This window comes from Urocitellus parryii, chromosome 10 (genome assembly GCF_045843805.1).
Source record: "Urocitellus parryii isolate mUroPar1 chromosome 10, mUroPar1.hap1, whole genome shotgun sequence".
Classification (NCBI taxonomy): Eukaryota; Metazoa; Chordata; class Mammalia; order Rodentia; family Sciuridae; genus Urocitellus; species Urocitellus parryii.
In genome coordinates this window covers 109,449,853-109,476,129 of record NC_135540.1, presented here as the reverse complement: position 1 = coordinate 109,476,129, position 26,277 = coordinate 109,449,853, and the positions used below count along the sequence as shown (strand labels likewise).

The 26,277-nt window shown below is 32.0% G+C and overlaps 1 protein-coding gene across 2 annotated transcripts in view; it reads right to left on the bottom strand.

Moving 5' to 3' along the window:
* Gabrg1 (gamma-aminobutyric acid type A receptor subunit gamma1) overlaps nt 1-25,828 on the bottom strand; it is an 81,015-nt gene extending 55,187 nt beyond the window's left edge. For both annotated transcript variants that reach the window (XM_026386556.2, XM_077803386.1), the window contains exons 1-2: nt 25,725-25,828; nt 4,535-4,683 (exon numbers count right to left, since the gene is read on the bottom strand). In XM_026386556.2, the coding sequence (XP_026242341.2) occupies nt 4,535-4,683; nt 25,725-25,828 (253 nt within the window). The remainder of the gene's footprint in view (nt 1-4,534; nt 4,684-25,724) is intronic.
* Between the last annotated feature and the right edge of the window lie 449 nt (nt 25,829-26,277).

Below are 26,277 nucleotides of genomic sequence, written 5' to 3'. Positions count from 1 at the left end.
TCTGCAAAGATCATCCTTCCAACTAAAGCTACATGCACAGGTTTTGGGGATTAGGACATGAACATCTTTTATGGAGCACACTGCATTCCATTTGTGTGTGTGTGTGTGTGTGTGTGTGTGTGTGTGTGTATGTGTGTGTGTGAATAAAAACTCAAATATCCATTGAAAAATAGGAAATAAAAGTGAACATAAAATTTCCAACAGTGATATTAAATTGGAATTCAAACATAGAGCATTCTCTCTCACTTACAATTAGAGAAAACACAAATTAAAACAGCAATGAGAAACCACTTCTCAGCTATTAGGATTGCCCAAACTGAAGGTTAAGATAATATGTCCTGATGTTGGGACTGCTAGGAAACAGGCATCCTCATATATTACAGATAGAAATTAAAAATGGCATATGTCTTTGGGAGAATAATTTGTCAACTGATCTGAGAAAAACTAAATATGAATATATATTTTCACGTTTCCAATGTCTAGGAATTCACCATGAATTAAGTGTCCAACAATATTAAAACTTATATACACACATTCTTGGTATTTGCAAGCTATTGGACACAATCATTCACAGAAGAATGTTTGAATAAATCATAATTCCATATGGGATTACAATGCATATACTAAGAAAATAAAGATCTAAGTAAACACCAGAAGAGCTCAAAATAATAGAGTGACTTTCATGTAAGCTAATGGGTATATAAGAAAATATAACTGTATTTACTTGTTTGTGCAAATGAATACAGAGAGTGCAAACTAATGACCTTAGTTTAGTTAGCTCATTATAGAAATAGAAACAAGGTAGAAGGTAAGTTAGGACAGAGACATTGCACAAATTATATATTCACTTATGATTCTGACTATAAAAACCATGATAATTCCCCATGCATACAAAAATAAATTAAAATAACCACAATGTGGGATGAGCTGAAAATTAAATATCACCAGTAACACTCGGATCAAACTGTGTTAAAAATGAAGAACATAATAACACTGGAAGGAAGGTTGAAGGAAGACTAACCTGATTAAATTTGGGGAACAGTATACTGACTATATTCTATAAAACAAAAGATAAAAACAATTGTACATAAATATTTTATTCATTAGTTAACTTGTTTTCATAAATATGTATGATATAAAGGGATATATGAAGTTCTAAAACTACATTATGTATTTACTAGAATTGAGCAAATAGGATACATGAGAGTCAAGTTCTCATGCTGAAAAGGGGAGTTACAAATATGGAAATGATAAAGGCTGGAATGAATCCTGTGGTGTGAAATGGAATCAGAGCTACCAGTTCAAATTCATGATTCATAGTATACATTCAAAGAAAAGAGAAACAGAGATGCCTCTTAGTGTGTAGAGCACATTTTATCACACAATTCTGTCCACTGAGAGGGTCACAAAGCAATGACATCAGTTTTAATGAGTGAAATAAACTCTTAGATCTTGAATTCCAAACATCATTCTTAAAAGGTGGTAGGGTTGGGGGAAGTCTAAGTATTCTAGGAGAAATAGTGAGCTATATTGATGGGTCAAGATAAATCTGGAGGGTCTGATGTACTGAAAGACAGCAGGAGCTTAGCAAATAATAGGATGTGTGCGAGGACCTAGGAACTAAATATTAGGAGGCTCCAGAGGCTAAATCTCTAATAACATATAACCACATAAATAGATTAATGGTGTATAAATTACAAAATAAGTGTTCATGAGTTTGTAATGATGCAAATAAGTAAATGGAACAGAAAGTACAGTTCTTCCTTCTGGTAGAAGTACAATTAATACAATGATGGCAAACAACACAGTAATAAATGTCACATATAAGAAACACTGGTGAACACTCAAGCAGTGGCCAAGAGTACACTGAGAAACATTTGCACCACAGTTTCTCCTCTAAACATATTTAAAAATCAAAGAGGTGAAAATAAGTATTTCCAGTAGAGAAATACAAAAGAAGCCATAAACACATAATCAAATTAACGTCACAAGGAGTAAAAAATATATTTACACATGGATTTCCTGCAGTAACACACTGAAAGGGGAGAATATCACTGTGGTATTTTTGTTAAAATGCCTAACCTCATCCTCATAATAAAAACATCAGAAAAACTCAAATTCAGAGCCACTCAACTGGCCAGTACTCTTTGAAATTATTATAGTCATTAAAAAAAACAGAAAAATTAAAGTTCATGTACAGATACTACATTACTCAGTGTAAAATTTATTTTCAAATAAAATGATTTAAGCAATCTAGTGGAACAGAAAATTAAATGAAAAGAGATTCGAATAATAAACCAGACATTATAAAACAATGAAACTTAAGATAATTGTTTAACACAGGAAATTGAAAAAGTCTAAATTTGTTTCTGTGAAAAATACTAATAAAATTAGAAAAAAAATCAAGATTAATTCACAATTGATGGAACAGATTACTAATAACAAATAACAAAGAAAAAAAACTCAACATAAGATTAAATATGTCCTTAAAATAATGTAACTATTCAATACTAGTAAATTTGAAAATTTTAGGTTAAATTTCTTATAAAGTTTAACTTGTTGAACCTGAAAAAAGAAAAATATTAAGCTCACACATTTTATATATATTTAAAATAATGAACTGTTAAAAATCTTCCCCCCAAATCCCTCTAAGCCAACATGACTAATTTTCAATACCAAAAAAACAAGAACAAACAAACAAAGAAACCCACGACCAAACCAGAATTGGCACAAAACCAGAATTCTTTTAAATATTTAAGGAAGAAATAGTATCCATCTTAGATAAACTCAGAGATAAAAAGGAGGAAACACTCACTAGTAATATCATATTCCTCAGGAGCATACAGAATTTCAAAGCAAAATATTACCAAATTGAACCTATTGATAAATTTTAAAAGTTACTATATCAGAATCAAACGTCATTTACAAAAGGAATTAAAATTTTAAAAAATTGAAAAATTATTTCATGAACAGTAAATAGAAATAAAAAGCAAAATATGGCCAATATGATTACTTCAATCCTTGCACAGAAAGTATTTGAAACATGAGGGTTGGGGATGTCTAACAAAATAAGAACAGAAGGTAATCACCAGAGGATGGTTTAAAAAAGAAGCTCAGAGCAAACATCATACTGACTAGTAAAATATGAATTTCTTTCTCTGATATAAGAAATAAAAATATTCAACCTTCTACTTTAATCTTACTCAGAACAGTATGGTATGAAAATGTATGATTTTTGAAATAAAGAAGGAAAACATTCACTACTTGCAAAAATAGTCACTATTTTCTACCTTACAAAAAGTTCAGTGGATGCGCTAGGCAATGTAGCACAGGCCTATAATCTCAGCAACCCTGGAGGTTTGAAGCCTGAAGCAGAGGTTCACAAGTTCAAGGCTAGCCTGGGAAACTTAGCAAGAGCCTATCTCAAAATAAAATTTTAAAAAGAGCTGGGTTGTAAATCAGAAGAAGAACACTTCTAGGTTCAATTCCCAATTGAAAAAACAAAATCCAGAGGAACCCAATAATAAGTAATTAAAATTAATAAATTTAGCAAGGCTTGAGATCAGAGTAAATATGAAAATAGTCTACTCTGTTGGTACATACTAAAAACTAAATATTAGAATATACCTTTTTTAAAGAACCCGTTCATTCTTGAATCAACCTCCAACTATATACAATTAAATATAACAAAAATGCTAACACTATTAATGAGAAAATAATTTAGAAAATTAAATCTATAAATAGAAAAAAAATAGAATGTTCAGGAATTTGGCATGGCAAAAGTTCAATATGGTAACGATTCCAATTTTTATTTTGTTGACTACAAATTTAATCCAATTCAAGAAAATCTTTGTTCATTTATGTTTGTCTATCTTAAACCATTATAGAGGAAAACTTACAAGTTAATTATGTTATAAAATTTTTACAAAATCACAATGAAATGAGAGTAATAACTAGTTAGTCTCTTGAATAACTAGTTGACTACTTCCAGTTAAGGTGTCCTCAAGACAAGGTTAATCAAAAGGGCATGGAATCTGGGTGTGGTGGCACATTCTTGTAATTCCAGGAACTCAACAGGCCCTGTGTCAACATAAAACTTAAAAAGGTTTGGGGTAATAGCTCAGTGGCAAAGCACTCTGGGGTTCAATTGTCAGTACCAACAAAACAAGAACAAACAAACAAAGAAACCCACAACAAAAACAGAATTGGCATAAAACCAGAATTCTCAATTATTTTCAAACATTGACTCTTTTATGAAATACTGCTCAGTATTTCAGAAAGTTTTATCATAACTGTGAAGTAGCACTTTTAAGATAGTAGTTATAAAATAATTATGTTGTAACTGTTTGTCTTTTGTCTTACCCCAGACTGTAAACTTCTGAACAGTGACTATTTCAACCAATAACCTTCAAACTCAACATGGCCTCTGACATACAGGAGATACTCAAAAGAATATGAGATAAATATTTGAAATGGCATCAGTGAAGATATTTTTCATACTCATCAAAATCCCTGAAAGAAAACTCAAACTTACCTCCTATGTCTGGACGAAGTTTATTGTCATAGCCCTGAAGCAATGAGTTGAGAATCTGTGTGATATCTCCTTCATGAATTTTTGGTGCCAAGACCCATGTTTTGTTCACTGTTAAATCTTCATCATCTTCATCATCTGCTTTATCAACACTAAATAATTAAAAAAAATTGGGGTGATAGAAATTTTAATCAAAAAGTTTATATAAAGAATAGTTTAAGATTATTTTAATTGCATAAAGAAATAGTAAGAGGGGAAAGAACATTACAGAAATGTTGCTTCCAGTAAGACTAGTGCCTTTATCTTATGAGGTATCTGATATAAAAATATTTGAAAATTAAGAATTTGGTGCCAAAAATATAATGTGCAATATTGATTTCAATGTTAAAGTGAATCTTTACTCTCGCATTGCTATTAAAATTCACAAAAACTACAGGCTAAAAATATGAATGGTGTCCCCTAGATTTGTGTAGTACCCTTAGACTACCAAACCCTAAAACAAAAAGTAAAAATTAGTGGAAAGGTCATAATAGCCTAGTAGAATATATAAAAATGCATTTATATAAAAGAATAAGGGGGCCGGGTGCGGTGGCCTGTAATCCCAACAACTCAGGAGGCTGAGGCAGGAGGATCATGAGTTCAAAGCCAGCCTCAGCAAAAGTAAGGTTCTAAGCAACTCAGTGAGATCCTGTCTCCAAATAAAATATAAAATAGGACTGGGATGTGGTTTACTGGTTGAATGCTTCTGAGTTCAATCCCTGGTACACACACACACATACACACACATACACACACACATACACACACACACACATACACACACACACACACACATATTAAGGAAAGATGCAGGAAGAAATATTTGAAGGAAAAAAAAAGTATAAGCATTATACACTCTCATGTTCCTGTTCTTTCAGTTTAAATGGGGAAAAAAAACCAGAATATCTTATTCCAAGAATTTTGTCAAAGATTACATGATCATCAAATCACGAGTGAATGACTCATCCTCTGCACATATTCTTTTAAAGGACAGGAAGAATATATTTATCAAGTAATAAGATTAGAAGAAAGGACCAAGAGATCCAATTACCCCCTGCCTTTATTTTGTATATGAGAAAACTGAAGATGAAAGGACAAATCTAAAACTGAGAAAAAAAAAAAAAAACAGATTCCCCAGCTAATAGTCCCTGCCGCACCTGTGTACTTATCAAGTGTAAAGATTCAGCTTAATTCCAACTTGTGGTACAAATACGCAGTAATGTAGATATTTATCTAGGAGTCATCAAATGTAATAATTTTTTTATTACACTTGAGTAACCTTGCCCTTATTTAAGAAATATTATCCTAGACTTAGAATATACCCTCTTTTAGTAAATCTCTAGTGTTCCAGTGAAAAGGGCCCAAAAGACTAAATGTGAACATTGGGAGAATCAAATAAATTTGTATTCCACTAGGTTGTTTACATATATTTCATGAATATATTCAAGAATATTCCAGTAGTAGATATCCAACCCTTTTCTTAATGTGTTTAGTTGGTCTTCTACACTATCCATTCAGATCTCTTCTGATTTAGACCTACACATCTTAGGAAATGCAGCCCCATCTCCTTTGATCCTTACTAGGTATTGCAATGGTTTGGATCTTAAAGGTTTATGTGTTAAGGTTTGGTCCTCAGCCTGTGGCACTAGCTGCAGGTGGTGGAAAATTTAAAAGGTACGGCCTGGTGGGAGAATATTTAGGATACTGGAAACATGCCCTTGAAGGGAATGGTGGGATTCCATTGCCTTCTTCTTCTCTCTTTGCTTCCAGGATGCCACGGTGCAAGTAGCTTGCTGCCATGCCACTAGTCCAAAAGTAATGAGGTCAGCTGACCCTGGGCTGAAACTTCCCACACTGTGAGCCCAGTCAACCTTTTCTGTGTGTAAGCTGATTACCTCAGATATTTGTTAAGTTTGAAAAGCTGTCTAACCCAGGTATTAACAAAGTAATGAAAACATAATTTTAAAGAATTTACTCTCATTTCATCTTTGCAATAATTCTATAATTAGTATCAACAGATAAGGGTATGTCTTATTTTGCTCCATGTCAGTCCTCTCATTCCTGTCCGGGAATTATACTTCTCACTTTTCACACCACTAACTTCTAACTTGGTCATATTACCTATACTGCTCTTTTCTGCAGGATTATACATCCCTGACCTGTTGAATTCAGCTGTGTACTGGGATAAACTTTGGCTTCCGGAAAATAAGTGACACATGTCACTACCAAGCAGAAGGTTTAGTGTTATTGTAGTTGATGGTGTCTCTTTTGTCTTTCTGCCAAAAGACCAATAGTGCTGAAAGTTTACTCAATTATTTTACTTTTAGAGTGAGGGTGACATGAACAGGACCACAGGTGAATCACAGTGGACATATAGCCTGAGTGAGAAATAAATATTGATGGTTATAAGCCTCTGAGGCTTGAGACTTGTTTGTTACCACAGCTTAACAGCTTCTCTTATGGTCCCTTGTATTTTCATTTAGTGATTGAGAAAACCAAACAACAGACGTTAACTAACACATACCTCTATTCAACTACACCAAAATTTCATCAGTTCCCCCCACCAATGCCACATGAATTGAACAGATAACCTTGGTAAAACCTCTCCTAAGATATAATTCCAGTAAAGAGGATGTACATATTATCCAAACAAGGAAAGCTACCTGGTACCCCCTGAGGCTAACTATCAAGGGTATGTGCCTTTCATATGATTACATTTCACAGCTTTACAGATAAGGAAACAATCTATGAGAAATTATTCAACTTGAACAAAGAAAGTAACATTGCTAATATAGCAGGTCTCATACTCTGAAATCTGCCATACACAATGACAATGGAATACTATTTATTTTGTTTTTGTTGTTGTTGTTCTACTCAGTTGTACATGATAGCAGAATGCATTTCAATTCATCCTACACAAATGGAGGGCAATATTTCAATTCTCTGGTTGTACACAGTATAGAGACTCACGATTCACACAATCATGCATATACTAGGGTAATGGTGTCCATCTCATCCCACCATCTTTTCTAACCCCCCAAATCGTCCCCACTCTCCCCTTTGCCCAGTCCAAAATTCCTCCATTTTTCCCATGTCCCTCCCATCATAAATCAGCATCCACTAATCAGAGAAAACATTCAGCCTTTACTTTTTTGGGAATTGTCTTGCTTCACTTAGCATAATATTCTCCAATTCCATCCATTTATCTGCAAATGCTATAATTTTATTCTCTTTTAATGCTGAGTAATATTCCATTGTATATATATACCACAGTTTCTTTATACATTCCTCTGTTGATAGGCATCTAAGTTGGTACCACAGTGTAGCTATTGTGAATTCAGCTATTTCAATATGAGGAATATTTATAAATGATCCTGAAGACATTGACCTCACTCTTCTAAGGATGCACTAACTGTTACAAACAGAATAAAGATCAACTTTTATTTCATATTTAGTTAAGACTTTCTTAAGTTTTCTCTTACAGGAATTATTTTGATATATTTAGCTTGGTGAAGTATATCTTCTTCAAAAATTTCACATTATTTTTCCTACATAAAACAGTCAATGTATGTATGTATGTATGTACAAATAAAACAGTAAATATATTTATATATATGCATATATTTATACATATATATTTATAGTATATTAAACAAAAACAGTGAAAATCTGAACTATTAAGAATCTCTGGTGGTGTGTTTTCTTAACTAGTTAGCTTTTTTGGCAATAACCCAAATTTTAGGTTTCCCTTCAGCCCTGAATCATATTATAGAATGAAATATCTAATAGATATAGGGAGGTCATGGAATTTATAAAAAGTTGATTTTTTTTCTTGAAACAACATTATATTAAAATAAAAATTTCAAGGGAAAAATTTTTTTCTATTTTGTACAGTAGCAATATAACAAACCATAAGCTCATAGTGATTTATATTCTCCTTTCCTAGATAGCACAGACGTAATGAAAACTATTACTAATAATATCACAAAGCCATATTTTCTCATTTTTGCCAATAACAGAAAAAAATTTTATCAATTAATTTGTCCACAATTTTCCTGTAAGCTATCAAAATTAACTTCAGAATACTTAATTGCTTTATTATTATTATTATTATTATTATTATTGATATAGTACTTTTAATTTTTTTCTGAAGTTATAGATGGATAGATGCCTTTATTTTATTTGTTTATTTTTATGTGATGCTGAAGATTGAACCCAGTGCCTCACACATGTTAGGCAAGTGCTCTGCCACTGAACTACAATCCCAGCCTAGTACTTTTAAATTTTAAAACAGTTGTTATAGCACACCTGATACCTTGATCTCTGTTACAGGGCTGGGAAGTTTTTATAACTTTTACAAATTTTGTATAACTATTCATTTGGATAATTATTTGTTTCATAAATATGATTTTCAACTTATTTTAAATAAATTAGTATTATTTCTACTTAAATGGAAATACTTTTAGAATCTTGATAATGCAAATTTAAAAATTGTTTCCTATATTGATTGATGTCTTCACTGTTATGAGCAATTGTGTGTCTATAATATACCATTAGTTACCTACTATGTTTTAAGAACTGTGTTCATTATTTTTACACATTATAATATTTAATCCACAATAATTTCATGAAATAAATATTTATGTACTTATATTTTAATACCTTTATTTCATTTGTTTATTTTTATCTGATGCCTGGGATGGAACCTAGTGCCTCACACATGCCAGGCAAGCACTCTACCACTGATCCACAACCCTGGCCCTTATACTTATTTTACAGATAAAAAAAATAACAATCTTCAGGGCACACAGTTATTTAATGATACAATCAAGATTTAAAACAAGATTGTTTTAATTTGAAGACATATTTCTCTTCCCTTTGAAGTTTCACTGCATCATCTCATGTTATCTTTATTGAAAAATACAGGGGGTTGGGTTTTGTATTTCCTAATTCAAAAGAACACAGAAATTGTTATGGTATGTAATTGGGAATTACTTGGATTGTGTGTGGCTAGAATGCTTAGTCTCTCAGCCCTTATGTTCTGGGAAGCTAAATAATCCTCTCAATGAATCACACTTCTGATGAAGATGACTTTCTAATGTGCTCAGTCTCTGACCCAGTGTTTTAATTCACTTGTGGAGGAATTACCATGTATTAAAAATGCATGAAGTGCTGGGAATACAAAGGCAAATAACACTATATTCCTAACTTAGATGATCATATTTTCTAATAAAGGAAAATATTACTCAAATAATAGAGAAAACATTACATACAATAATGCTTATAACAGTTTAATGTGATAGCACAATTTTAAAACAATAAGAGTATGGTTTCAACAAATGACACACTCACATAATAGAATGTATCCATCCATTCAATTGATGGTAAAAGTCTCTAAAAACATGAAATTATGTTCACAATTCAATATTGCATGAAAATAACAAAAATAATCTCTTTCCTTCATCTATGTAAAATAATTTAAAATGCTTGATGTGAAAACACTATAATGTACACACTTAATATTCTACATGAGTGGCATTATGAAAAATTTATTTTTTTCTGTATGTTAATAGTAGCCAACAATTTTCCTGGATACATTTTATAATATAAATACACAAAAAAGAGTTAATTTGTCAGGAATGCCCACCTTAAAATGAATTGCTGCTTTTTGTATACCAGAAAGTGCTCTGAAATAAATATCTAATCATACAAAATAAATAATTAAATAGAGACTTTAATGGAGAGAGGCAGGGCATTATTCTCTGTCAAGAAAATTATCATGGCAGTCCTGAAAATTTGCCATTCAGTTCTCTGGACTGGGAACATTAGCTGCCCTGCCAGCCTGGCTGCCAGGGCTCAGGATTGGCAGTCTGTGCAGACCCAAGCTGCCCCAGGCTGCTTTCAGGCAATAACTGAATGTGGAGGGAGCAGTAGGGCAGATCCATTCCTGCCTCAATAAGGGTTTCTCTAAAAGGATACTTGCCTTGGAGGAACCCCACTGGCCTGGCAAGACTTTCTTAGAAGCTCGCTGCACTCTGAGACTCTTTTGACCCAAACTCCTTCTCCACCCTCTACTTTCATAGATGTCAGACATGCATATTACCAAAACTTCTCTTCTCTCAAGCCTACTCACAATTCTTCCTCCTATGATTCCTAGACAATTTTTAAAAAATTTCTCTTGCATGTCTAATTTCATATTGGCATCAGCTTCTTAAAGGTCTCTGCTTGTACATTCTGCAATTATAACTTGCAACTACTTATTAAAGAGAGTTTTGAGTCATATAAATTGTTTACTTATTTTACTCTAAAACTGTATATATATATATATATATATATATATATATATATATATATATATATATATTCAGATGATATAAGAAACTATTGCATGTGAAAGTTGTTTTTTTGGGGGGGTGTGGTTGTTGGTACCAGGGATGCTAAACCACTGAGCCACTTCCACAACCTTTGTCTTTTTATTTGTTTGTTTGTTTATTTACTGAGACAGGGTCTCCCTAAATTTATTAGGCCCTTGCTAAGTTGCTGAGGCTGACCTTGAACTTACACTCCTCCTGCCTCAGCCTCTGGGATGAGCCACTGGGATGTAAAAAGTGCTTTAATGACTGTTTTAACTTTTATGTAACAAATAAGAGTTTTTTAATTAATAGCTAAGAGACGATTTAAGTAAAGACAAAACAAGAAGAGGACTAAGCCATACATACATGAATAGAAACCATCTTTTCCACTAGAGGGAATATATGTCTAAAGCAGGTCAATCAATTCATATAGAACATTTTTCATGAAAAGATAAATATTCACTGAAGTTTGGCCCAATCAGTCCTAATTTACAACTGATGTCCTGGAATAGTTTTTAATAGTACCTTCTCACCACAAAATGACCTACTTTGAATGAAAAATTATGCAGTCACCCTGTATATAGTTCATATAAAAGTAACTACAAACATTATGTTTCTGACACTTGAGGGAGCCTCTTCCATTAATCTGGTAATAAAGCAGTGATGAAACCAAGAGTAGCTTAATGAATTGCCTAAGGAATATGACTAAAGCCTGAAGGAATATTGATAAAAATTTTTCCTTCATAGTTTGAGCAAACATCTTATAATTGCAAGTTAAATGCACTGGAGGATGATTTATATATTTCTTTGAAAAAAGAAACAATTGCTGCTCCTTTTACTAAGTAGATACATTGTTTTTAAAAAGGATTGAGAAAAATATAATAAATGCTTTGTGATTTTTACTCACATTTTGACATTTTTATATTAATTGATTCTTAAATCATCATGGTGAAAAATTCTTCCATGCTATTAAAAAGAAAATATCAAATTTATTTTTTACATTATTATTCTTTGAAGTTACCCTAGTTTTATTCTCTAAAACATCTATTAATAAATATTAACAACAAGTTAATCAGTTAACTCAGTACTGACATACTAGCTAAATACACTTGAATAGGAATCTGAGGTTTGCCATTTTACACTTAGAAAATGAATAAATATAGACACAGAAATCATGATTACCACTATCACTCTTATATTAATACCATCGAAAACAATTAGTTAACTAGGACATTTTGCTTGTACTGTCATTTTAATATTAATAGACAATTAACTAGAATGCTTTGTTTTCATCATTAAGGTTTGTTACTCACTTGAGTAAAATCACACATAAGAGGTTATACTGGGGGAAAAAGTATGTATACAATCTCAAATTTGATGTTTTCTATAGGCTTTAAATTGTTAACCCTCCCATTAAACATCTTTAGGAACATACACTGTTCTAAGTGCTCACATAATTAGAAAGTGTTGTGTACTACTGCTTACATCAAAAAAGAAAAAAAATGGAGACTGGAATTCTGAAAAGATAAATGATTTCATTAAGATCTCACAACTACTTAATGACAAAATAAATTCCAAATAATTATCATATCACATATAAAATGAGTATAATTAAGTAATTCAGGTGTATCAATGATCATACTTATGAGGTCCTTTACTAGTTACTTAGAAGAATATCTTCTAGTTAAATGTGATGGTAGGTTGTGGCAGAAAGAGGTTACTATGCAATATTTTAGGAACTCCAAAACAGTAGATTATGCAATAATCAACTATTTATGAACCCAACACCCAGTTCAAAGAGTAAAACCTCTCTTTCCAATGATTATAACTGTTGTAATGAATGCAGTATAGTATTATAGTAAATTTAATCATTAGTATGAATAGCTAATTATTATATTTTTGATTTACATATGGATCCCTAAATGACACAATTATACAAATAACTAGTAAATTATTAAAGTATAGTCACATAATTCATTTTTCCTATTTAATGGCTGTGAAATAGTGCCTAACTTTTATTTCATCATATTTTCTTGATTGTTAGTAAAATAGAATATAGATAATATTCTGTGAGTACAATAGAATAATGCTAATTTGTATGTATTGGTCATTGGACCTTATGAAATTTATATTCCAGTTAGTTTTTTAAAAAATTTCATTAAATTTTATTCAACTTCATTTGAAAAATATTTAGTAGGTGATTATTGTGTACCAAGAATCTTCCTGAATATTGAGGAAACAAAAGTGAATAAAACAATCCCCAGACATAGAATATAGATAGAAGATAGAAAGCACATAGATAGAAGATGGAAGCTTAAATTTTGTATTAATAATAATCTTTTAATGATAGTGTGATAACATGTGATAAGTCTATAAATATCTTTGAGACAGTTTTATCATTCAACTTTTAGAGCTTAGAGCTTTGTGAATCCTTTGATGGTGAACAAATATTAGAAAGCTTTTGTAACAGGTAATTTAGGACTTCATTCTGAAAATGGTAGACATGCTATCATTCCTTTCTCAGAAATCAACCAAAAGTAGCAAAGAGAGAAGAAATAAAGTCCTAACCACCATTAATGATAAACCAGAAAAATGCTAAAATCCAAATCATAAAATTAAAGAGATGGCTGTGGATATCTGAGGGAGCCAGAAGAATGGTCCTTTCTGAAGTTAGGGGCATACTTTTAAAGCAAATTAAAAAAAAAAAAGATGCATGTTCTGCAGATGTGGGCCTTTTCTAAAACTGGCTTGCTAAAAACAAATCAAAGTGAAATGAAAGCCTAGGTCAATTTGCTGAGACTGAAGGAAGAATAACACAGAATAATACATCTATATATGTGTTGGTGTTTTTTTGAAGGAGAATAGAGTTTCTGCATTTCAGAGAGTCCTATGGCTCTCTATCTTGGCTGCCTGAACATTATAGTGATGTGGAAAGTTTGGGAGTATGTGATAATTAATAAACAAAGTGAAATGTTTTTAAAAAGGCAATTGTTAACTTAAGAGAATATTTTAAATTTAAAAACTTAACTTCCTACATTACACAAACTTATACCTCTGACTATATGGATATAGCCATAATTAATGTAAACATCAAATATGGCTTGATCAGTATCATATTGTCTATCTTCAGACAGACATCTCTGGTTTCAGAAAGTATTGTTGAAAATACCTCCAAGTTAATCTTATATGATCATTAAAAACGAAACCAATAGATAAAATCATGTTCTGAGCAAAAGAAGGGCCAAAATTATTTTCTTCTCCAGGTTCCAGTTCCCTTGTCACAAATGGCTAGTTTTATAGACACTTATGTGTATAATTTCCTATTTTGCTTTAATTTGAATTCATCTAAAAACAACCCACATGGATGTGCCCTGTTGGTAACCCAGGGATCTATATCTCAGGCTAAGTTGTTTAGAATAAGGTAGACATATTACCCCTCTAAGTGAGGCAGTCATTCACTTCTGCCCTTGGAGAATTTTATCCAATGATTGCAGAAATTGCTAGTTTGTAGTGCAGTTCAGTTAAAGGCTTAGCCCAAGAAGGAAAATACAGGGATTTCTGCTACCTGGACCTCAGGACTTTCCTGTTCTCAATTTTTCTGATGTTTGGTTGATCAATTCTTCACTGGAGCTCAGGTGATACCCTGTAGTCTGTCATTCATGTATTTGTTTAGTTAGCTTGCTTAAGCACAGTTTTTTTTTTTAATATATAAAACCACATTTAAAAAATATTTAATTGATTTTAGGATAAAAAGAATCTTCTACTACAAAAGATCTTGATAAACAGAGTTTAAAAAGAGGGAGATATATGTTCTTTGCTTCGTTTTATATTGATAGGGAAGAGGCAAGATGACCAGGAGAAAGAATATGCCTCCTATTCTCCATTTACTGTCTAAATTTAACATATGGTAGGGTAGCCAGTGGTAAAGCTTATTACATGCAGTGTTCCTTAGCAGAAAGTACCCTTGTCTACCAACAAACAACATTTTAAAGTAGTAGGTTTTATTAACTGAAAATATAGTCTAGCAAGAACACTTTTGCTACTTTCAATTTACATAAAAGCTCATAAAGTCATAGCTGAAAACTGAAAGAACACTTGGTCTTAGTACGCTCAACTGAATTAAGCTCAGGATGGCCAATATTTTTAATGCAGTAATTATTAGGTATCTGAATTTATTTTGTTACACCACATACCTCCTTTCCTTATTATCTGAACTTGGAAACATTTTTAACTAAGATTTTGTAAGTCAAATAAAATAATTAGACATCATTTTAAACAATCATTTTCCAAGTTTGTTATGAGGCTGAATATGAAAATGATGACAGAGGAAGAATGATGGTACAGGATCACCTGGTTCATCTTTTCAGTTCTAGGGTAGCCACCATGATGTCATTATTTTGAATAATTTTGCAACCATCCACTGCTGCCCTTTGCATTCTTTAATATAGTTTCCTTTTCACTTTTCATTAATTATAAATTCATTATAGCTCATTATTTCTCAGCTAAATTTTAAATATTCTTTACAAAGTAGTATGAATAAAAGGATTGTGATGTTCTCCTAATAATACATAACAATATGTATAATGCAAAATGTTTTAAACTGATTGCAAAAGTTACTATTTAGTAGTTCAATGCAATGATTCTAAATTTCACACACACATTCACACACACAAAAAGACAAATGCACACATACACCCTCTCATTGTCAGTTATTTCTTATCTTCCTATTCTTTTCTTCCATCTTTCCTTCCTTCCTCCCCTACTTCTTCTTTTTTTTCTTTCTCTCTTTGACTCTTCTGCTCTGTATCTCATATAAACAATTATGACTGTGATCCCAAATTGTAGAGTTTGGGACCATTGAGTAGAAATGACAGTTTCACTAGCATTTTTTTTTGAAATATCAGTAACTCTAACCTATTTTGTATTGTCTAGATATACTGTAATCTTATTAGTTTGTTTTCAAAAACTACAAAAATATCATGTTTTACAAACTTTCCAATTGGGCAATATTTCTACTAGAGGCTTTGACCTTCAAAATGACTTGTAATCATGATCATTATTTTCTTAATTGAACTGTCATTGGAATCTATTGTACAAGTAGTGATATAATTCAATTTTAATAAGAAATACCAAAAAGAAAATGAAAATTTAATTCCATATTTGGTAAAATATTAATGTATGGTAGAAAAATATTGATGGTAGGAAAGATAAGACTCTAAACAACATAATGGAAATCCAATAGGTTTCCTAGTGCCTTCTGAGCATTCATGAAATATTTAAACATCTATCAGAAGTAGCATTAGAAAAGTTTTGTTTTGATTCCATTTGAAATACTTGGGGAAGATACTTAGTGGAAGATGATGATAAGCATGGAATGAAAAAAAATGCTCAGAATTATATAATACAGGGGAAACTTAGCTGACAGGGAGAAATTAGTTTATAGTTTCTTCATATATGACTCCTAAGCTAGGAAACCAAGTTGGTCCTCCTTTGTTCAACTGAATTAAGCTCAGGATAGCCAATATTTTAAATTTAATGATTATTCAGAATATGAACTATTTGTAAATTAATTTCTTATACAAAGAAACAAATAATATATCCTATCAGGGTTAAGTCAATTTTTAAAATTTTCCGCTCTGTCAATGTACAGTAAGATTTCATTAGTTTAGATATATTACTAAATCATCTGTGAAGATGATGTTTGGCTAAATCTATTGAACTGGAAAACAATTTTGTCTAGTTCAACTTGCTTAATGTGGTCCAGGCATGCATTCATCAAGTAGGAGCTAAATGTGGAATTTCTGACCTTGCTCATACTAAAATTTGTTTAAAATGAAAGAAATTCACTCTTTCACAATAACCTTAAAAAGTAAGCATTTTCCTAGCATTCTCAACATATTGTGTTAGTTCTCATCATGATCCATGAGTATGGGAATTTTTCTCTCTCTTTTTCTTTTTCTGATGCAATGTCAGTACTTAGAAAAATGTCTGGCACAAAATGAGCACACAACTGTTTGTTGCATGAATGAGTAAATAAACAAGTATCCTATAAATTTTATAAATGAAGATAACTGAGTTTCTGAGAGGTTTAAGTAACTTGCCCAAATTCTTACTTCTAGTTCATTGGCACAGGTAGTATAAACTAAGAATATTGATCATATTGCCTCTTAGTTAACTATTTATTTATTTATGAACCCTATAAGCTCTAAGCAACTTTAAGAAAGAGCCTAGGGCATTCAATATGACATCACTGGCATCTGGCACAAAGTCCAACACAATCTAAAGGTCTAATAATTATTTAAAAAATTACAATATAGGTGAATGGATGGAAAGGATGTGAGAACTCAGGGTAAAATTCAGGTGAATTTAAAACATTTTCAATTATATCTATTGGGCATATTAGGAGAATTATGATAGCTAATCTTACATATTTTTTAAATTTCTAATAATAGTACTAATCCATTTTAAGGTATAGAAATCTATTATAGGATCAAAGTTACTAGTTGATTTATAAATAAACAGTTAAATTATTCATCAAGTTGTATGGAAATGCTGATTAATTCAGAAGAGATCAAAATAATGTTCCTAACTCACATAGTATAATTAAGAACAAACTATAATAGAGTGTAAAACAATTACAGAAGATGTTGAAAATGCTTTTTTGACCTTTGGAGTGAGGGGACCATTAGTGGTAATCGGTAACCAACTTAGGAACAGAAAAAAAAATTAAAAGAATTCATGAATGGCATAGATCACTTTATTCAATGCTAGAGACAAAACATCAGCTGACATATATTTACAATATAGCTAATATACAATAATTCAGAGGGCAAAAAGCAAAAAAAAATATTAAATTTTGCTAACACTGCAAGAGAAAGTAAATTTAAAATGTAAAATTTTAGCGATATGGACAAAATATTAATAAATTCATTACATCAAGTAGTGATAATAATATGAATAAATGGCATATGTTATAACCATCAACAGAATGTGAAATTGGCATTATGATAAATAATTTGACAATATTGATACATATATTGAAATAAAAGGCATGGATAGACACACATGAAATGGTTAAAATAGACAAAATGCAAGTGAGATAATTTATTATGGAATGATTTCATAAATTATACCTCTAAAATGCAGAATGCTGCACTATCATTAAAAACAAGATAAAATAGGTTTACTGATCTAGAAAGGTAGATAGGTACCTATAATTTTATTACAGAATGTTTCATTGGTTTCAAAAAGGATTTGGTGCAATTCCTAAGCCTATTGGAACATAGTTTATCAATTTGCACACAAGAATATAAAATTCTAATCATTAATAAGAAGGGAGAGTGTAATAACAGAGTAGTTTTTAAATTAGTAGATACAGTAGCATATATTCAGATTGTAAAAAAGAATTTTGAAATGTTTTCTAAATGTTTTTGGTTATACAGTTGAAACTTTTGTAGTGTAATGATTGATCCTTAGGATAACAACAAATACTACTAATAAAACAATGTTCTTTGCCAATCTTTGAACTTTTGTTTTTGTTTTATTTACTTTGTTTGGCAGGTCAACTGTGCTATTTAAAATAGAGTGTAGAAAACTACAAACCATATATTCCATGACTAGTCTTCAGAGATGTGGTAAATATCCAGAGATAATAAATGTTCTTTTGGAACGACTTCTATGTGGATATTTTTTGAAAGAAGAGAAAGAAAACAATATCATTATAGTATATTTTTAAAATCCTCTGTTTCCTGTTTTTTTCTTTTTTTTTCTTTTCTTTTTTTAGTTTGTATCCATAAAGCCTACTAGCACATAGATTAGATTAAGAAATGATTCAACCTTTCATGACATTCACATTTTGTAAATCTCTGATGCATTTATTCATCGGATAAATGTTTTAAATCTGGTAAAATTTTGCAAAATGAAATCATCATATTGAGACTTTAAGTTATAAAATATATAACAAGACCTTAAAAGTGAAAAAGATGGAAATTAATACCTCTGAATATAGAAGCATATGTATTTTTTCTTCTCTCAGAATCTTAAAATCAGACTGAAACATAAGATAGTCTTGGATCATCCACTTTAAAAAGAAGAAAATAAAAATAAGGACAAAAGAAACAACCAAACTTTTCTTCTAATCTATTTGAATTATGAATTTAAGGTTTTAAGAAAATAATTTGTAAATAAATGCCAAAAGAAAACATATATTCATAAGCCATATTTACCTAATAAAAAATAGATTATAGAATACAGAGATATGAGTAGCACTGAAATCCAATCCAGCCAATATGGCTACTACTTTGCTAATCAGAAGACCAAATTATGTAATAGGTACTCCTTACTCAAAACATTGTGAAATATGCTGGAAAATAATTTTATACTGGAATATAGATATATAATTTGTATACTGGCATATACATTAAGGATGACTGAGAGGTGAATGTGTTTCTGTACTCAGGCAATTCACATATTGTATAATTATAAGGGATAGTCCTAGAAATCTACTCAAAGATTAACTTGGAGATCAGAATCTTCCATTCTAGAGTTTGTTTGATTGTTTGTTTGTTTTTGCTATTCTGGGTATCATACACAGGGTCTTACATGGTCTAGGCAAGTGCTTTACCACTGGGCTACATGCACAAATCCCATTCTAGTAGTCTTAATGTTATCTGGGGAACCAAATCACACTAACATTAAAATGTTTGTATTAAACCAAATATATCCTGATAATAGATTTTCTGATCTTCCCACTCTATCCATAGGTTGAAGAGCAGGAACTATCTAGTTAAATTGCATATCTCTATGGCTTAGCACAGTCTCCATTACTTTGTCATTTGATGCTTATCCAAAAATAAAGAGAAATATTAAATTTTAGAGTACATGTTTTCTGGGAGAAAAGGATTCCCACAGTTCAGAATTTCACTATTACACTAAATTATATAGCCTTTAGTAGGATGTCACTATTTTAATGCCACAGAATAGATGACCAGAGAACAAAGCTTTCAAAAAACTACCAAACTCTGAAACCAGACCAGGGGTCACAGTTATATTACCTGTCTCTCTACACCCTTCACTAACATTGACCTGAACTTGTGCATATGACAACTGACAGCATACAATCTTTGTTTCCAGAGTTGCATTGATGGCAGCCTCCTTAGTATTCTCACAGCACCTCATCTAGAATTCTCAGTAGCACTTACATTTCACCTCTTCTTATTTCTATTAATAAGTCATCTCAACCTAAACTACCAGAATTAAGTTCACCAGAAACAAGGCCTCAGATTTCTCTGTCCTGTGCATCTTACATAAGTCTTATATATATCCTCTTCGTACTACAGAAACACAAAGGGCAAGGACTTTATCTTGCTTAACATTTTATCTGCAGGTCCTAAGAACCTTATTACATAAAAACTGCTGGGTAAATAGTTGCTGAATAAATGGCAAATTTTAAATGTATGTTTACAGAATGCATTTGCAGTTAAGGCTATTTTCTGAAACACAAGACTTGATTTTCCAAACTATTTTAATACTGAGACAATTCAATTCTCAGATGTTTAAAAATAGAAAGAAAATCATAAATTTATCTGCCTCCTACAGAGTAGAAGAAACCGCTAACAGGCTTCTGTTTGAATAAACCTAGTGATTAGGCATCCATTATCTTGTTAAAGGACCTCTATGTGGCATGAAAATCTGCCTTCAAGTAACATTCACTGCTTGGTTATGGTATGACTGTACAAATATGCATAATAAATTCAACTGTGATTTTATGTAACATCCTTTAAAGTAGCCATTCCTCAACAAAACTTACTTACACAAAAAAAATTCTTGATTTTAATTCTTTATACTATAATCTTATTTTATTGATCCAACTTTTTTTTCTTAAAATAATTTTTCTAGCAATGTACATGATATCCAAGAAAGTAAACGTATATGTAGAGTAGATTTTTCTACCTACTCTGCCTCTATCAATGAAAGGATAATTACATTATCTTTCCTTCCTTTTCCAGTCCTTCCCAGAATGGCTCTCCTCTCCCTTACCCTTCTCTCCTATTTCTCTTCTTTTCTGTTTCCTTCTCTTCCTTTTCCTTCCCCTTCATCCACAGTCAGCCTACTTGCTTTGATTTATATTGTATTTGTGATCTTAGTGGTTTGACCTTTAAAAATTCAGGCTTTGGACATCGAATACTTGTATTTGAGATTTGAATCCAACACTTATCACCAAAATGAGTATTAAGTTTTCAAAAAAATCTCTGCCTGTTTTTCCATGTGTAAAATGGGCAAGTAACAGTATCTGGACTTTATTCTCCCTTCCTGTTTAACTGGAAATTTGATTAAATGTCATAATCTAGGCTGGATATTTGTCGTAAGAATTTGGGAGACATTTTCCCGATAGTCTTCTAGTACAGCTGATGAGAAATCTTATGGCTCTTCAATTCTCTTTTCTTAGCCATGATTTGTTCTCAGCATCTTCTAGCCTCAAGAATTTAAATCCTCGAGCTATGTCTACATATTTTGACTAAAAGTTGTTTTCTTTTGATTAAAACCATACATCTAGATCTTAGCAGATAGATAGGCGCCCTATGGGTAGTGCTCCTGTGCACTCTTTTCGCTGTAAGCTTAGCATATTGCACTAGGTTCCACACACAGCAGGTATTCAATAAACATTTGTTGAATACATGAATGAGTGATCTCTCCCAAACTTAAGGGTATTAAATTGCACACAAGGATTTAAGGATTTCATTCTACTGGACTTAAAATCACTTTAACAAAGATCAATACTACTGTGAGTTTACACAATATATGCTATTCTGCCTTTTTCAGATAAAGCAGTAAGTGATAGGCTCTTTGCACAAATTTTCTATTTGGTCTTGAAATAATCGGGAAATATAGATGACTCTCTGCCTCAAGACTTGTCTGAGATTATTCCAATAGGAAATGGTAAAGCTGAAACTAGAATTTAAATTTGATGGTAAAATCCAGACTTTCCACTTGGGGCCTGCTCTACTCCATTTGAGTCCATTCCTCCTCTTGCCTCCTAGCAGTCATTGACTATAAAAAATCACATTTTCTCAATATCTCAAAAGCCACTTTTAAACTTTGTATCCTTCCTTGTCTACCCTCTTTGGGCCTCCATCTTCATTCTTGTCTCCCAAGGCAATTTTAATCACATTTAAGAAACTATAAAATATTATATTAATCTATTTAGTATTTGAATGAAATGTCAAGCATTTCCTTTTATTACTTAGTCAAATGTACATTTTATAGTATAGAATGGAATGAACTTCAAGAAAGGTATTTCTTGTTTGGATAATTTAAAAGACTTTATAAACAAGGGACTTGTCAATTATGACATTTGTATTTTATTTTCAAAATTATGTTGTCTCACAGTTCTGTAAATATGTAATTATCATGGAGCAGCGTCTTCTTCTCAAGTTTTCTTGGTTATATTTAGTATGTTAGAAATTTAAACCAAAAATTTAGACATCTAAAGAAAAATCTTTCATTCACTACCACCCCCACAGAAATATTGTTAAAGTATATTTTAAAAGCAATTATATTTGAATATTTTCATCTGGGAAGTTGAATCCTACACTGTATGATTATTGATTCATGGAAAATTTTTATATAAAAACAAGTATTTTCCTTGAGATTGTCTCAAAATATAACTTGTTGATCAAAGTTGATCACAGCTTACATTTTCGAACACATAAAACCTCAAGGCGCTTTTTAAACTCTTTTTGAAAACCTGCTTATAGCTAGATTTTTTTTCAACATTACAAAGAAATCAAAGAAAGCTGAGTAAATTTAAACCAACTTGAACAGAAACCATAGGGTCTCCTGGTGAATGTAACACAGGATCCATGACTACAGGTTTTAGCTATAAAAGAAGGATCAGTGTTCATAGTTTACCAATATAAAAATCAATATAATGTTTCTCCTTTATGTTTTTAATGAAAAGTAATAAAGAGAGAAAGTATTAATGGAACGTTTTAATGAAGGTGTTAATGAAAACTATTAAGGAGAGATGGTTTTGCATCTGATTAGATATAAGAAACAATAAGGACTGGAGATGTGGTTCAGTGGTAGAATGCTTGCCTAGCAGGCAGAAGTCTCTGGATTTTACCTCCAGCACCACCACACAAGAAAGCAGAAAAAAAAAAAAAAAAGTCAGCTAGGCATGGTGGTGTCTGACCATAATCACAGCTACTTGGGAGGTTAAGGCAGGAGGATCCCAAGTTTGAGGTTAGCCTAGGCAAATTAGTGAGATATTGTCTTGAAATTAAACAAAAAAACAAGGACTGGGAATGTGGTTTAGTAATAGAGTGCTTGTCTTGCATGCACATGCAGGAGAATCTGGGTTTGATCCCTCAAAACACAACAACAAAGGTTAGCCAAGCACAGTGATGCTCCCCTGTAATCTCAGCTACTTGGGAGACTGAGACTAGAGGATCCAAAGTTTAAGATTAGCCTGGGAACCTTAGAGAAATCCAGTCTCAAAATTCAAAAAGCAAACAAAAGGGGTTGGGGATGCACCTCAGTGGTAGAGCCCCCAAGTACCACACACAAATTAGAAAACAGTAGCTTCCAATTTGGCAAATTCAAAAATAGATGATTTGAGATGATTGTGAAGATTCATTTATTTTTTCTATGACATAAAAATACTTACAAACAAAACTACCTGTGGTCAGTTTTGGAAATATCCCTCAGAACAAGAAAGAAAAAGGTAAATATGATTGTATGTGGTTAATGCATGTTAACATCAAGTATCTCCAAGTATTAAAAGCATGAAAAGTTCAGCATAACTTTAGCTACTTTAAAAATGGAAAGCATAAACTTTCATGAGGCTCTAAGAGCTAATTATAACAACAGATTTGTTTTTTAATGTATATTCGTTGAATGGAATAATGCAGTTTATCTCTAGTATTATGATAAAATGAATTGTTTATCAATCAAACTGTGTAACAGCCACTCACGCACATGGTAAAAAAGTATATGGGACTCACATTTACAAATTTCCCTTTTGAGAACTACTAAGATAAACCAGTGAAGCAGCCCTTGAGTCATTTGATGTTTCAGTTCAAATCTTACATGCATTGAATGCCAACACTGGAAACATAAATGCCTACTGTTATCCCTCATTTCTTAAACAACTGAGTCCAGACAGGTTATAGATGCTTGACACACATCATTATGTATTCAGACTGCTAAGCCCGTGCCTTGTCCACTACACCACTGAGTTCTTTAACTCTGAGAAACTGGAGTTTAGGAGCCAGTTGCAATTATTTTAACATAAATATCCTTAAGAACAAAGTATACTATTTAAAGGATTACTTGAATGGAAAACATGATTTTTTCCTAAGTGATTTGCCTGTTAGATTGAAAGAGAAAGTTGTCCTTAGAACAACAGAAAGAGTATACAGGTTGTTACTTCAGAAAACCACTAGGTAAATTTGCCTTTACTTTTGTAATACTATGAAGATGTGTGTTCTATTTGAATAGCTTCTATAAAATTTTGTAATATAGTCAAAGAAATAAGTCATCATGATGCAACATATATAAGGAATGATTCATTGATGAACATGTTTGTTATATAGAACATTTGACAGTCTAAGAGAAATGTATATATAAACTGAAACTGTGAAATCAGGAAAATACCAAATGACAAAAAAAATTTTCCGGTAAAGCTGATATTACTTATACTTTAATCCAATCTCGATTTTCTGAAAGAAAATGTATTTGTTCTATCTGCTTGCAATGGCAAAAGCAAATACTCCAGCTATATACTAAAATTATAATAATAATTCATTTTAGTGATGCTACAGTTTTAAAGACATGTTTCTATCTTCATAGTTCCTTAGTCAAGTTCTAAGAGGAATTATATAATACAATAATATAACTTTAAATATATACACTTATTTAAAATAAGTTACATGATCTTAGTGTTGTGGACCAGACATGTATAGTGCCTATGTTTTTTAATGAATACATTTTAATTCTTTTCACCCTCTATTCTTTCAAATGATCCATATATGACATCTGAGCATTTCATTTCCTTACCAGAATAATTTCAAAGTTTCATTGAAAGCTATTGCCGCCTAATCTTGTTCCTCTTAGGCTGGAGCCTTGTGATTGGTAATGTCATGCACACATACAGCCAAGATACTCATATCACCTTACATTTTGTAATTGCTAGTGGACAGCCAACTAAAATAAAACCCACTCAACTCTGGTTTCAATAAAATATACAGGGTCATTTCTGACTTGAAATTTACACATTTTCAACCTTGATAGAGATTTAAGCCAGATTTATAATCTTATAAAACATTGGTTTATTCCAGAAAGTTACCAAATAATAAGGAAGAAAAACAGTATTAGTATACTGGAAAGAAATGAACAAACAAACCATGCATGCTGTTAAGAAGTTTGTGAGATAGCTCTGTCTTTAAAATGCAGAATCATCCAGAAAGTTCATCAATGGCATTCATTCACTAAATTTAATAGCAAAGTCATTTCTACTCTTCCACACCCCTTCGCAGTAACTGAACCTTTACTAGTTTGTACTCTGCTTGAAGTAAAAAAAAAAAAAAAAGCAGCAACTGAACTAATCTCAGTGCTTCAGAAATAAGCTAATTTCATGCTGAGAGTGAGCAGATACAATCAGAAGATAAAATGATGGTAAATATTACACATGTTCCCCCAGGAAATGCAATTTCTTTAGAATGATTTCTTTTAAAGAAAGAGAAATACAGGGAAAGAGTTAGATGTCAAAAAAAATAGTTTTAAGTTTTGAATTTACTTACCAGTTTCCCAAATGCAGGGTCAATAATAAGAACATCAACCTCACCCCTCTACTTTGACTCCACAGAAGAAAAGGGGAGAAGAAAAAAGCTTTCCAAGAACCCATCGGGATCTCTTTTTCTGTTAACACTGCCCAATCTCCGAACCAGGACTTTGCCTCCCACCTCAGCAGCAGCCCAGTGAGTAGGAGCTGGGAGAGTGTGGAATGGCAATACACCTCCTAACCAGGTAGGATGCGACTCCCAGCGGAACTCAGCCGGGAAGCCAATCAAATCCCGAGGATGCTGGCATAAATTATCTTAAAAAGAGTTGGACCAATCAGTGGCCCAAAGGGGCGGAGCTTCCCCTACTAGAAACCGAGCCCAGTAGGGAAAAGGGCTCCGTTTTTCTAAAAGAAAATAAACCTCTACTTCCTCCCAGCCGCAGAGAAACGTTTGAGTGGCCTTGACAGACCTCCTCCCTAAGGAAAGACTGCCTCCCTCTCCCCCGCCGCCCAGTCCCCAGCCTTCCCTCCTGTGGGTTTCAAAGAAAATGCCTCTTTCCCTCTCCTGGGTT